Raw genomic sequence first — 14,832 nt, 5'->3', positions numbered from 1 at the left:
ATAGTGTAGTAGTATTTGATTCAACAAAGAAAGGCTTTCACCCCCATTCAAGGCAAACATTGCCATGGCTAGATGACCCCTGGCAGGCAATAAGATGACTGTAAAATCACGGGTACTTCTAGTTTATCCCCAGTGATACTGAACTCCCACATTTATGTCATCTTCTCTCATCCCAACATTTGTTCACTTTTTTATGCTGTCTCCAGTGTGAAAGACCTTGGGGAAATAAAAAGATCATTCAAATAATATACCCTTCTCAGTCTTCCAGGTTATGTAATACTTCAGTGCTGTTCTAGGTTCACTTGCATTCCATCAAATTCGTTTAATTCACTTATTCTAACTTCAATTCTGATATACAAACCCTGACCTCCAAAAGAAGTGTCAGATGAGTCTGTCTCCCTTGCCCCCAAAGTTTTGTGGGGCTCTCCCTTTTGTTTCCCTTTAGAATGGAACTGTGTTGCCCCTAGCTACCTGTAGATTAGAAAATGTATTTGTTCCTGGAAAAAAAAAAAGACTTGGATTTTACCAGGTTTACTTAAATTGGTATCTTTTCAATCATCTAGGCTGGATATTGCTCACATCTAGTAGGCTATACTCACCTTAGTTCTTTGCAACATATGAGGCACAACATACATAAAATACACCAAGCACGTGGTAAGTTAGAAATGACAGGAAAGTGCTCCCCAAAGCAGTGGGAGAGGCAATGTGGTCTCTCACATCCATTCAGTGTGCATTCTTTTCCCTGGAGTATCTGTTACCCACCCTTCTCAGGAACAACAACCAGGGCAAGCAGGAGTATGTGTCAAATAAGTACAATCATCACTGCACTGGTGCCTGTAATCACCCTGTGCACATAGTGAGAAACAGACATTCTGGAAAGGATTCTTGATTCTCCCAGTAACTGTCCACTGGACTGGTCACTAGCTCTGGATGGTGCTCCAACAATGGTCACTTCTCGTGGAGAACACACACACCAGCATCACAGCGTTGGGTTCCCATGGATGTCACGACTTCCCAGCTGTCGATGATAGGGTCGTAACATTCAGTGCTACTTAGCAGGGACTTACGATCATATCCTGCAATTGCATAGTCTCCCCCGAAGCACTGTGGCCCCTACATAGCATCGTGGAGTGGTCATACTGGTGGCAGTTGTCCAGGAATCAGTGCGAATGTTGTATGCTTCAACGGAAGAAAGGTGGGCTGTACCATCAAATCCCCCCACCACATAAATACGGTCATTCAGCAGGGCTACTCCTCCACCAGAACACTTGGTGGCCATTGATGTAACATTAGTCCAGTGTCCTGTATGAGCGTCATATTTCTCAACTGATTTTAAGATACTCAAGCTGTCATATCCTCCTAGACAGTGGATCACTCCACTGGCCACTACGAGTCCAGCACCTTCCCAGGCTGTCTGCATATCTCCCAGCATGCTCCACTGGTCAATGTTTGGATCATACCGCTCCATACTGATCTGACACCTGCTTCCATCAAAGCCTCCAGAGACATAGATCAAATCTCCCAGGGTGGTGGATCCAGCAAGATTTCATTGGACATTCATAGGGGCCACAGAATACCAGACCCCATCCTCATCTGCTGTGTAGTCTAGACATTCCACTGAACTAAGGCAGGAACGGCTATCATAGCCACCAATGACCTAGATCTGGTCATGTAGGGACACTGAGGCCACATAACGTCTCTTACAAGTGATGCTTGGCAAAAAGCTCCACTCCTGAGTCTTGGGGTCATATTTCTCTACCGCGTCAATGGGAGACTGCTGGCTTCCGAAGCCCCCAGCCACCAAAAGCACTTCATTGGCTCCTAGGCGAGCCCTTGTCCTGGGTCCCTGCATCTGACTCTGAAGTTCAGGCCTCAGATGAAACTTCTTTCCTTCATCAACCAGATCCCTGCGTTGTAAACCACAGCGGATGAAAGGCTCAGCATCTGTTACATCTGTGATATACCCGAGGGTTAGCAGGGGCATCCGCATATACTGTAGCCGGTTAGGCAAGGATTCTTTCTGCCCTTTCTTGACATGCTTCACCCAACTGAGGACAGCCTCAAAGACTGGTTCTTCAGGATCCATCTGAATTTCATCGCACTCGATTAGCTTTTCCACCTCTCCTTGTCTCCGAAGAATGAACCCTTCATGCTGTACCACTTCAGGAAAATTCTTCTGGCTAAAAACCTCAGCTGCTTGTGTCAGGTCAACACAATTGTGGGTTTCAGCAAAATCCCTAATACCTAGGCAATTAGAAGGGTCCAACTGACTTTCTAAGAACTCACAGCAGGCTTATTTCACACCTTTCAACTGAAGCAGACAGGCTGCAGGAAGCGGTTCTTATACATTCTCCATGTCACATGTACTGTTTCTGTGTACACAAAGTCCAATAAAATTTCCATGGTAGAGGCAGTCAAACCTTGGATGTCAACATAAGGTTTCCCCTTCTGTGAAATCTCACTAGTGAACATGGCACAGAAGTAATCACTACAGGCAGCCAGCACAGTCTGATGGGCAGGGAAGTCTTTCTGCTCTACTCTCAATGTCACATCACAGAGGGTGTTGCTCTTCCCGAGGGAGTCCATTGAATTGAGGATTGATTTAGCATGAGTATTTGTCATTATGTCTTTGGGGGCCATATGCCTCCCATAAAGCAGTGTGGAGAAAGAACAAAAATGGGTCCTTGGATTCTGCAACTCTGCTCCTGAACCCACACAGCTGCGCCAGGGCCTGTCCCCAGCCTGTGGGGATGGAGTGGGGCGTGGGGCCAGCAGGTGGCTCAGGAGGAGCCGAAGCGTCGTCGTTGCCGCCGCCCCGGCCCGGAGGCTTTGGAGCTGTCTGGGTCTGGTCCCTGCGGCCACGCAACGTGATGACCAGAAGAAAATCTTGAGGATCTAGCTAGGGCTAGGCAAGGAATTCTTAGACTTGACCCCAAAAGCATGAGACATAAAAAGAAAAATTGATAAGCTGGACTTCAAAATTAAAAAATATTTGCAAACCACCTGACAAAGGACTAGTATTAAATAAATACATACATACAGAACTCTTAAAACTCAATAAAAGGCCAGGCTTGGTGGCTCACACCTGTAATCCCAGCATTTTGAAAGGCTGAAGTGAGCGGATCATGAGGTCAGGAGTTCGAGACCAGAGACCAGCCTGGCCAACATGGTGAAACCCCATCTCTACTAAAAATACAAAAATTAGTCGGGTGTGGTGGCACACACCTGTAATCCCAGCTACTTGGGAGGCTGAAGCAGGAGAATCGCTTGAACCTGGGAGGCGGAGGTTGCAGTGAGCTGAGACCATGCCATTGCACTCCAGCCTGGGCGACAGAGTGAGATTCCATCTCAAAAACAAAAACAAAAAACGTCGGCAAAATACTGCAAATAACCCCATTAGAAAGAGGGCAAAAGAAGCCGGGCGTGGTGGCTCACACATGTAATCCCAGCACTTTGGGAGGCTAAGGCGGGTGGATCACGAGGTCAGGAGATTGAGACCATCCTGGCTAACACGGTGAAACCCTATCTCTACTAAAAATACAAAAAATTAGCTGGATGTGGTGGCGGATGTCTATAGTCCCAGCTACTTCGGAGGCTGAGGCAGGAGAATGGTGTGAACCCGGGAGGCAGACAGTACAGTGAGCCGAGATTGTGCCACTGCACTCCAGCCTGGGCGACAGAGCAAGACTCTGTCTCAAAAAAAAAAAAAAGAAGGCAAAAGAGTTGAAGAAACATTTCACTGAAGAGGATATACAGATGGCAAATAAGCATATAAGGAGATGTGTAACATTATTAGCTATCAGGGAAATGCAAATTAAAGCCACAGTGAGAGAACTACCTCAGGATGACTAAAATAAAAAGTAGTGACAATACGAAATACTGGTGACTGTGCAGGGAAACTGTGCTCATGGATTGCTGATAGGAATGTGAAATGGTACAGCCACTCTGGAAAACAGATCCGGCAGTTACCATCCTGGGTATTTATCCCACAGAAATGAAAACTACTCTGTATACGTTAGCCAGGCATGGTGATGCGTGCCTGTAATCCCAGCTACTCCGGAGGCTGAGGCACAAGAATTGCTTGAGGCAGAGGTTGCAGTGAGCCAAGATTGTGCCACTATACTCCAGCATGGGCAATAGACCAAGACCCTGTCTCAAAAATTTAAAAAATAACTTATCCGTATATGAATATTAATAATAGCTTTATTGGTAATAGCCAGAAACTGGAAACAAATCAGGTGTTTTCAACAGTGAATGGTTAAACAAGCTGTGGTAGATACACATGGAATACTACTCAGCAACAGAAAAGGAACTAACTATTGGTACATGTTGAATGCCCTTTATCTGAAATGCGGGACCAGAAGTGTTTTGGATTTCAGATTTTTTCAGATTTTGGAATCTTTGCATTATAGTTACTGGTTCAGCATTTCTTACCCAAAAGTCTGAAATGCATTTCCTTTGAGTGCCGTGTTTGTGCTCAAGAAGTCTCAGATTTTGGATGTACTCAACCTGTACATGCAACAACCTGGTAGAACCTGGGTTGGGGTAGAAAGCCAATGTCAAAAGGTTGTATACTGATTTAATTCAGACAACACTCTTGAAGTTACAAAATTGTAGAAATAGAGAAGAGATTGGTGGTTTCCAGGCCTCAAGGAAAGGATTAGGGTGAGGGAGGTGAGTGGATGTCACCCTAAAGGGCAGCCCCTCGGGATCCTGGTGGTGATAGGACAGTTCTGTGGCTGTGTCCACGTTAGCATCCTGGTGGCGCTGTGATAGAGTGACACAGGCTCTTACCATTGGGGAAAGAAGGCACGTGAGACCTCTGTATTGTTACTTCCAACTACACGTGACTCTACATTTATCTCAAAATGAAAAGTTTAATTAAAAAGAAAAACCTCGGCTGGGCGTGGTGGCTCATGCCTATAATCCTAGCACTTTGGGAGGCCAAGGCAGGCGGGTCATGAGGTCAGGAGATCGAGACCATCCTGGCTAACATGGTGAAACCCTGTCTCTACTAAAAATACAAAAGTTAGCTGGGTGTGGTGGCGGGCGCCTATAATCCCAGCTACTCAGGAGGCTGAGGCAGGAGAATCATTTGAACCTGGGAGGCGGAGATTGCAGTGAGCCGAGATCGTGCCACAGCACTTCAGCCTGGTGACAGAGTGAGACTCCATCTCAAAAAAAAAAAAAAAGAAAAACCTCTCCAGACCCCTACTGGTGATAGGAGAAGACCCGAACCAAACCCCTGGTGTGTGTCCCTCCTCCCCACTGCTCTGTCCACCTCTCTAGACTCTTGTTTTCCCACCGCATGGCCTCAGGGTTAGTGACTTGCCCGGTAACATAGCTCTGGAGCCTCCACACCCTGAGGGGCTCCTCTACCCTCAAAACACCCAGGGCCTTGCCTTGGGGCCTTCTGTTGGCCTGCTGGGTGTGAGTGGGTGGGTTCTGGAAGTGGTAGGGCCAGAGTAAGAGGTGCCCGTGATGGGGGCAGGCTGGGCCCTGTGGAGATAGCCCACCAGAGGGAGGGTAAAAAGCCCACAAAAGGTTCAGGACCAGAATCAAGAACCATGTGTATTTTTCTCCCCACATCATGAGTTTGGTGTCAGATATTATTTACAAACAGATTTTAAAAGCAGTGCCAGCAGGCCTGGAGGATTGCATGTCCAGTGGGAGTAGGGGAGAGGTGGAGGCCACTGAGGGCGGGTCAGCGGTCCCCAGGGTTCTGTGGCTTCTTCCAGACTGGCTTGAAAAAAATGCTTTTATTTTCTTGGAGTTCCCCTATGCAGATGTTAACTTTAGGGGCAAAGGAAAGACAAAGGTTACATTTCATCTCTGAGTCTATAGATGTATCCCTTATTGGGAAGAGGTTAGAGGTCAATGACTAGGACAATATGTCCTGTGGGAATTGAGGGAGGATTCTTGTCTGTATGTCAGGAGTAAGTAGGAAGTGGTGAAGCCTCACAGCATTGTCAGGCAGGTGTGGGGTGGTGATTGGCCTTGACCGAGTACCCAGCCACCCTTCCTCACTGCCGTCTCACGCCATTTCTCCTGGTGGCTCCACACAGGTGTATGCCCACGCAGGCGCGACGCTGGAGGGGAAGATGTATATCACCTGCGGCCGCAGAGGGGAGGATTACCTGAAAGAGACACACTGCTACGACCCAGGCAGCAACACTTGGCACACACTGGCTGATGGGCCTGTGCGGCGCGCCTGGCACGGCATGGCAACCCTCCTCAACAAGCTGTATGTGATCGGGGGCAGCAACAACGATGCCGGATACAGGAGGGACGTGCACCAGGTGAGTGGGGCCTGGGGCTGTCCACACCCGTCATCATTCCCAACCCTCTCAGTTGTTATTGATGGAAAATGTAATTGAAACATTGCCTTTTTAAAATAGACTATTTTTTAGAGCAGTTTTAGGTTCATAGCAAAATTAAGTGGAAGGTACAGTTTCCATACACCCCCTTTTCCCCCCATACACATATAGCCTCCCCACTGCAGACCTCTCGCTCCAGAGGGGTGGATGTGTCACAGTTGTTGAAACTGCATTGATGCGTCACCATCAACCAGAGTCCACAGTGTTCACTCTTGGCACATTCTATGGGTTTGGACAAATGTCACCATGACAGTATCACACACATACATGTCTACCTTTGCTTATTATTCTTAAAAACTTTTAGGCCGGATGTGGTGGCACATGCCTGTAATCCAAGCAGTTTGGGAAGCCAAGGCGAGAGGATCGCTTGAGCTCAAGAGTTTGAGACCAGCCTGGGCATCATGGCGAAACCCCATCTCTACAAAAATACAAAAATTAGCCAGGTGTGGTGGTGCATGCCTGTAATCTCAGCTACGTGGGAGGCTGAGGTTGGGGGATGGCTTGAGCTCAGGAGGCGGAGGTTTCAGTAAGCTGAGATCACGCCACTGCACTCCAGCCTGGGCGACAGAGCCAGGCCTTGTCTCAAAAAAAACAAAAAAACAAAAAAACAAAACTTTTAGAGCCAGGCTGGCAGCACATACCTGTAGTCCCAGCTACTCAGGAGGCTGAAGTGGGAGGATCCTTTCAGCCCAGCAGTTGGAGGCTTCACTGAGCTATGATCACACCGCTGTTCCCCAGCCTAGGTGACAGAATGAGACCCTGTCTCTATTCAAAACAAAACAAAACAAACAAAACAACAGAACAAAACTTTTATTATTAAAAATATAACCACATTGCAGGAACTTTAAAAAATAGAGATGGGTGGCCGGGCGCGGTGGCTCACGCCTGTAATCCCAGCACTTTAGGAGGCTGAGGCTGATGGATCACGAGGTCAGGAGTTCAAGACCAGCTTGGCCAAGATGGTGAAACCCCATCTCTACTAAAAATACAAAAATTAGCCAGGTGCGGTGATGGGCACCTGTAATTCCAGTTACTTGGGAAGACTGAGGCAGGAGAATCGCTGGAACCCGGGAGGCGGAGGTTGCAGTGAGCTGAGATCGCACGACTGCACTCCAGCTTGGGCAACAGAGCAAGACTCCATCTCAAAAAAAAAAAAAAAAAATAGAGAAGGGTGAGGAAAAGCATTCATAATCAGGCCCCTGCAGCACTGTTTTTCAGTAAGACCATTTTCAGTATTGACCGTGTATGTTTTCTGCCTGATCGTAGTCAAAGAGCATCCCATTCTGAGCCGGGCACAGTGGCTTACGCCTGTAATCCCTGCACTTTGGGAAGCCAAGGCAGGTGGATGGCTTGAGTCCAGGAACTGATACCAGCCTGGGCAACATGGTGAAACCCCATCTCTACTAAAAATACAAAAAAAAAATTAGCCGGGCATGGTGGCTTGCACCTGTGGTCCCAGCTACTTGGGAGGCTGAGGGAGAATCAGCTGAGTCCAGGAGGTTGAGGCTGCGGTGAACCATGATGGTGCCACTGCACTCCAGCCTGGGCAACAGAGCGAGACCTTGTCTCAAACAAACAAACAAACAAAAAAGAGCATCCCATATCCCATTCTGCTTCTCTCAGTGACTTTTGTCCTGGGCATTTTCCAGTTTAACACTCAATCTTCATAATCCCCTCTTGTGTCTAAGTTTTAACTATTCCAAATAACATGACAAGTAATAGTTGCTTTGTTGAGTTTTTCAGGTATTTTGGATTATTTCCTTAGGTTCATGCAACAGTTCTCAAAGTGTGATTCTCAGACTAACAGAGTCGCATCACCTGGGAACGCTGTGTTATGAAGCACCTCAGAGCCACTGATTTGGAAGCCCTGAGGGTGGGGCTTGGCGATCTGGGTTTTAACAGGTCCTCTGCTTGTGAGATCCTCTGGGCCAGTATATTAGTTTTCTATTGCTTCAGTAACCTATCACCACAAACGTAGTAACTTAAGATAAATTTATTCTGCATTCATAAGTCCTCTGACATGGGCCTTGCCAGGCTAAAACCAGGGTGTGGTCAGGGCATCTTTCCTTTGTGGAGACCCTAGTGGGGATCTGCCTCCCTGCTCAGGTGGTTAGAAGAATTCAGTCCCTGGCAGTTGCGGTCCCATTCCCTTGCTAGCTGTCAGTTGAGGGCCTTCTTGGCTTCTAGAGGTCCCCACTTTCCCTGGCTTGGGGACACTTCATCTTCAAAGCCAGCAATGGCAGGTTGGGCCCTCCTCACTTCCCAGCTCTCTTGTCTGGCTTTACCCTTCCTTTTTTTTTTTTTTTTTTTTTTTTTTGAGATGGAGTCTTGCTCTGTCACCCAGGCTGGGGGGCAGTGGTGCAGTCTCGGCTCGCTGCAACCTCTGCCTCCTGGGTTTAAGTGATTCTCCTGCCTCAGCCTCCTGAGTAGCTAGGAGGACTACAGGTGTTCGCCACCACACCTAGCTAATTTTTGTATTTTTAGTAGAGACGGGGTTTTGCCATGTTGACCAGGCTGGTCTCAAACTCCTGACCTCAGGTGATCCACGCACCTCAGCATCCCAAAGCGCTGGGATTACTTACAGGCGTGAGCCACCACCCCTGGCCTCCCCTTCCACTTTTTTTTTTTGAGACAGAGTCTTGCTCTGTCGCCAGGCTGGAGTGCAGTGGTGCTCTTGGCTCACTGCACCCTTCGTCTCCCGGGTTCAAGCGATTCTCCTGCCTCAGCCTCCCGAGTAGCTGGGGTTACAGGCATGTGCCACCATGCCCAGCTGATTTTTGTATTTTTAGTAGAGACGAGGTTTCACCATGTTAGCCAGGATGGTCTTGATCTCTTGACCTTGTGATCAGCCCGCCTTGGCCTCCCAAAGTGCTGGGATTACAGGCGTGAGCCACCACACCCGGCCTCTCCCCTTCCACTTTTAAGGGCTCATGCAATTGGATGGGTCACCTGGAAAATCCAGGAAAACTGCCCCATCTCAGGGTCTGCACCCTTAATCCTTTTTTTTTTTTTTTTTTGTATTCTTGTACCCTTGATCCTATCTGCAAAGCCCCTTTGGCCACTTAAGGTAGCATATTCTGGAGATTAGGAACTAGACATCTTTGGGGGCCACTATTCTGCCTACCATAGCTAGAGAACCAAAAACGGCTAATCAGTCAAGAAGGTAAGATTTTTATGGCTCTTAATACTTATTGCCAAATTCCTTTTCTGGCTGTCAGACAGATACATAGTAGTATGGCTTTACCACGCCCTCAACAGCATTGGGTTTTGTGATTTTTTCTTCCCTGCAGTGGTTGCTAGTTAACAGTTGAAAAATTTGTCTCTGATGTTTTGATTTTGCATTTCTTGAATTACTAGTAGGTTGAACATTTTTCCACGTCTTTGTTTACTGTTTTGGACAATTTTGAAGACAAGAGAATATTGATGTTGATTACTCCGCAAGGAATTACTTCCACTTTCTGTCTCCTCCCCCTGTCCTACTGCCTGTGCTGAGTGCTGCAGGGGAGGTTAAAGACATTTCAGTGGAGTCCATGTCTCTCAAGCAGCTTCCGTTTCCTAGAGGGGAGAGAAGCAGTGCCCTCAGACATGGGGAATGACCACATGCTGATGGGGGCACAGCCACACACTCAGAGGCAGAGACTGGCTTAGGGCCGGGTGGCCTGGAGGAAGGGCTGGGCTCGAGCAAAGCCAGAGGGAATCGGATCATTCTAGGGGAGGGCCCAAAAGACAGCCTCCTGCAGACTCGGCCATCCCTGGGCGAGAGAGCAGCAGCCTGGCCCATGGACAGGATGTTTCAACACTGGCCCTGTGCCATCCTTCCAGGGGGCCTGGCCTGTCAGAATGGTGGGTAACTGTGGCCACCTTGGTCAGTGGGCTTGTGGGGGAGCTGGCAGCCTCGTCACAGCGGGTGCTGGGCTTTATTCTGGCCTTGGCTTTGCAGGTGGCCTGCTACAGCTGCACGTCTGGACAGTGGTCGTCCGTCTGCCCACTCCCTGCTGGGCACGGTGAGCCTGGCATTGCCGTGCTGGACAACAGGATCTATGTGCTAGGTGGCCGCTCACACAACCGTGGCAGCCGCACAGGCTACGTGCACATTTACGATGTGGAGAAGGACTGCTGGGAGGAAGGGCCCCAGCTGGACAACTCCATCTCAGGCCTGGCGGCCTGTGTGCTCACCCTGCCCCGCTCTCTGCTCCTCGAGCCGCCCCGCGGGACCCCTGACCGCAGCCAGGCCGACCCGGACTTTGCCTCTGAGGTGATGAGTGTGTCTGACTGGGAGGAGTTTGACAACTCCAGTGAGGACTAGGCTCCCCGTGCCTGGTGTCAGAGGGAAAGGAGGCTGGGGTAGCAGGGCAGTGAAACCCGCGCAGCCTAGGCCAGAGCACTTTACTCCAGGGCAGGGCCCCTGCCCCTGTTGGCCACAGCTTACGGGCCCTGCCCTCTTTCTTCACACCAGCCCCTTGGCCAGCCTGCCGCAGGCATCTCAGGGCTGTGCAGATCCCGGGCTGTGGATTACGTCACAGCAGGAACTGCTTCTGAAAGGCTTTGGCCTTCCTCAGTGAGCCCTGGAGTGGTTGGCCTTCTCTCCTCCCTGCCTAGATCAGTCCTTCTCCAAAGGGACCTGGGAACTGGCAGCCTGGGCAGAGGGGCTGAGGCACGTGGTAGCCCTCTTTCTGTGAATGGGGTGGGGCTGTGGGAGCAGCTGGGGTTGGAGGATGAGAGCTCCTGAGGGGCAGAGGAGCAGAGATGCATCAGCTCACCTGGGACTGGCTCTGTGATAAAAAAGACCCCTCCCTCTGGGTTTTCAGACCCCATGTTGTTGATCAGTGAAATAAAGCATCTTACAGAAGGTGTTAACTGTTTTTCTGTAGCCACAGCCTCAGTTCCTTTCCACAGTGCACCCAAGCTGCATCCCCAGGAAGCGTGGCTTCTGGGGTCAGAGCTGCCATCTGGGAGAGGCTGTGGAAGCCCAGGCCAGAAGCCAAGTGGCACTGGGAAGACCCTGCCTGAGAGGGAAGCACAGTCAACTCCACAAGCTAACAGGGCATTCATTGGGAAAGCTGGAACTCGCCCTGGTCTGGTGACAGGTGGTTGTGCAGCCACTTGAGTGTCTTCTCTGGTGTGGAACTTGTCTCCCAACCAGGGCAGCACGCAGAGTTTCAGTCCAGCTCGTTAGGAGTCTCTCAGCCTGCCTAAGGGTCAGGGAGCCAGAGCCTCAGCACCTGGGAGCGGGGCAGCATCACGGGGGTGTGGGGGGTGGCCCCTCTGGCCTGTGCCCGGCTCCTCCCAACCTCCTGAAGCTGAGTGTGCTGGGAAGGGGAGCTGCATGTGCTACAGGTTTGCCGGGTAACCCTTAGGCACTCAGTCTCAAGGATCACACTGGCACAGCAGCTGGGACCCTCACCTGTTCACCTGTCCCGGTGCTTTTCTTGCCCTCTTGAGACTGCCAGGCTTAGCCTGCACCCTGCATGGATGGGCTGTGAGTCCACACCAGCCTCACCACAGGGCTACACTACATGAAGCTTTCTTCCATCCAGATGCCCTCATAGGCTCTGCACCTGCAGACTCCTACTATGAGCCTTGTGCCCAGAGCCATCCCGCAGACAGGGCTGTAACTTGCCAAGGCCCCACCCTTTCCCAGTTGACTGGGCAGAGTGTGGGGACAGCCATGTGTTCCTGCTGGCATCCTGTCCCGGAAGAGAAGGGGGCATTGTGCGCTCCTTGATGGGAGGAGAGGGGATGGGGAGGGGGGACTATCAGTCACTCTGGGCTCTCCTAAATGGATACCCCAAGGATTCTTGAGGGTAGAGGCAAAGCCCTCAGAGTTGGCCTGTGCCCCCAGGGCTGTGGTATGTAGGTGTGTGTGTGACCTGAAGACCTTCCTCACTGTCCTGGGCCCTGAGTACCCCTGAGGAAACATGACATCGCCTTCGGGTAGCAGACCCGGTGTTGAGCCCTAGTGGGGTGGGATGGCTACACACTCCAGTGTCATCCGCCTTTCTCCTGAGGGCGAGGCGCAAGAGCATGGGTTCAGAGTAGGAACCCCACTCTGTAGGTCTAAGACCCAGCACTTCCTGTGTCTCTGCTACCACCTGGCAGGCCAGGGCAGTAGCTCCTGCAGACCTCAGAGGTTTCTGGAAAGGAGGAGCACCAGACATGCCCCACCACTCTCCAGTGCATCCTGACACCATGCTGGCTGGCACCATCTCACCTGAGCCACCAGCCACAGCCATAGGTTTGCAGGAGGCCTCTGGTCTGCAGGGGCAGGAAGGGCTCACTGAGGTCCTGTGCAGCCTGGGGAGGGGTGGAGAGTGCCCTGGAGTGGGGCGCAGCCTGGCCCTGCCACTGTCAGCCTTGGGGCCAAGCTGGGTTTCTAAGGGCTACACCTCATACCCCTGAGCTGAGGCAGCCCAACTTGTGCTCTCCAGTGTGGCTAGGCTCTTGGTCCCTGCTTTCATGCAAAACCCTCCTCAGCCTTCAAGGTCCACTTCCTTCTGGCAGCCATCCTGGCCAAAACCAGCAGGCCAGGGCTTCAGGCTCCAGCAGTTTGCCTGCGTGGCAGTCAATTGTCTGTGGTTTCCTTCTACATCCTGGTGCCATGGGGATGATCCTTCATTCCTCCCATACTTCTCAGTCTTCCCCTAGGGGTGCAGTGGTGGTTGAGACAAATGAGGGCTCTGCCCATGACACCCAAAGTTGCCATCTACCGCAAGGGTTGTATGCACCGGGTCGTGAGGTGAGACTGGGGACGGTCCTTGTCCTGAGAGCAGTGGTGGATAGCCACATGTGAGATTAAAAAGACTACTCTCGGTGGCAGACAGGGCTGGGCAGAGATCTAAGACATTTAGGAGGTCCTGGGGGATTGGGGAGGCACCATCCAGGTGGTGCCCTCCCTGTACAGAGGTGGCACATGGGGGTGGGGACAGGTCTGGGGGAAGGAGAAAGGTGATGGAATTTGATACGCTTATTCATGACCTCCATCCAGCTGAGGTGAGTGTCCCCTCCAGCCCAGGGGGTCAGTGCCTCTACAGCCGGGAGCTGGGCTGGGACAGACCTTGCAGCCACTGGGACCCCTGCTGGCCTCTAGGAGCAGCAATCTGGATCCTCCGTGGGAGGGGCCCAGCACTGGGAGGGCACTGCTGAGGTCAGGGCTGTGCCCAGGCTGAGCTGCCCAGAAGTGGTTGGCCCATTTATTTGTCCCCAGGTAGTTGCATTCGTGTCCACACTAGTTCCACTTCTCTTTCAGCCCACCCCACCTCCGTCCTGCACCAGCATGGCTGAGTGAGGGGCCTGCTCCTCCCCATCCCACTCTCTGCCTGTGCCAGCCTGGTGATGCCCATGGCCTTGGGCCTTTCAGTGGCTCCTCCTCCAAGCCCCCTCCTTCAGCCCCACCCGTCGGGGCTATCTGGCCACACCGGGACAGAGTCTGCCTGCCCTCCCTCAGTGAGCCTGTGGGCCACATGTGGCCTGCTTCCCAAAGAACGCAGGTGCCCTCTCCCTGCTCAGGCCTTCTGCCAGCTCTCAAGTCCCCAAAAGACAAGCATCCTCACTAGGACCTGGCTACACACGGGACATTTGTGCTCCCTGCCCAACTTCCCAGCTCCTTGGGCCTGAGAGTCGGTCTGCCCCAGTTGCCCCCTGGGGACCCATACCCTGCTACCTCCCAGTCCAAGTCCAGCTTCCCCGCTGGCTCCCTAGGGCCTGTCCCTCTGTCTTGCTCCCTTCCCACACCTTCCCTCTGCTCTGTGCTGTTACCCACCTTACCTGATGCAGGAGTTCCCACTCTCTAGCCCCAGCCTCTCCTGGAAATCCGACAGCCAGCAGAATTCTGGCTGGCTGTGAGTGAGGAGCCCCTTCACTCCTCAACTAGGATTGCAGGGTTTCCATCCCCGGGGTCTCCTTCTGTCTTTACCTCTACTTCCTACCGCAGTCCACATTCTGGCCATTCTACTTCCTCTGCATCTCTCCCATCCGTCCCTACGGAGACCCCTTACCCCAGGCCTCTGGTCCGGACCAAGTCTACCACAGGCCTCAAGCACCCTGCTCGGTCCGCCCCTTGCGAGCTCTGAGTGCGCAGGAGTGCGCAGGAGAGCTGACCGCACATCCCAGCACTGCAAAGACTTCGCGGTGGGGTGCTGTGGAGTTGGCTTTCGGCCTCGTCCTGGGCTGTCTGCGGGCCCCACTCCCTTGGCCGGTTCCGAGGCGCTGGGGGCGGGGGTGGGCTTGCGGAGTCGCGTCCGTGTCCCCGATCCGCCTTCCCGTCCCGGGCCTGGCCTATGCAGTGGGCGCGCAGGGGCGGCTGCTTCGGTAGATGTCTAGGGAGCGGAGGGAAAGGCGCGGAAACCGGGGATTCCTCGAGCGGACCCTCCCTCCCCCAGCGCTCGGCGGGCCTCCTCCAACTTCGCCCCCAAGTTTGCGAGCGGCCGAATGGGGGCGGGGGCTGCGCCGAGGGGCG

At 52.0% G+C, this 14,832-nt stretch overlaps 1 protein-coding gene and 1 pseudogene across 6 annotated transcripts in view; one reads left to right on the top strand and one right to left on the bottom strand.

The window, feature by feature from the left end:
• KLHL22 (kelch like family member 22) overlaps window positions 1-11,239 on the top strand; it is a 49,837-nt gene extending 38,598 nt beyond the window's left edge. For 5 of the 6 annotated variants that reach the window (XM_032139687.2, XM_058431914.1, XM_058431915.1 and 2 more), the window contains 2 exons: window positions 6,066-6,299; window positions 10,318-11,239. In XM_032139687.2, the coding sequence (XP_031995578.1) occupies window positions 6,066-6,299; window positions 10,318-10,683 (600 nt within the window). In that variant the 3' untranslated portion in view covers window positions 10,684-11,239. Of the gene's footprint in view, window positions 1-6,065; window positions 6,300-6,681; window positions 8,652-10,317 lie in introns of those variants that run through there. The other variant, XM_058431916.1, reaches the window with a different exon arrangement.
• Window positions 296-3,514, bottom strand: LOC116459301 (kelch-like protein 12; annotated as a pseudogene).
• Window positions 11,240-14,832: the final 3,593 nt, after the last annotated feature.

Source organism: Hylobates moloch, unplaced genomic scaffold, assembly GCF_009828535.3.
Source record: "Hylobates moloch isolate HMO894 unplaced genomic scaffold, HMol_V3 SCAFFOLD_19, whole genome shotgun sequence".
NCBI classification, from domain to species: domain Eukaryota; kingdom Metazoa; phylum Chordata; class Mammalia; order Primates; family Hylobatidae; genus Hylobates; species Hylobates moloch.
This window is presented reverse-complemented; position numbering and strand designations above follow the sequence as displayed.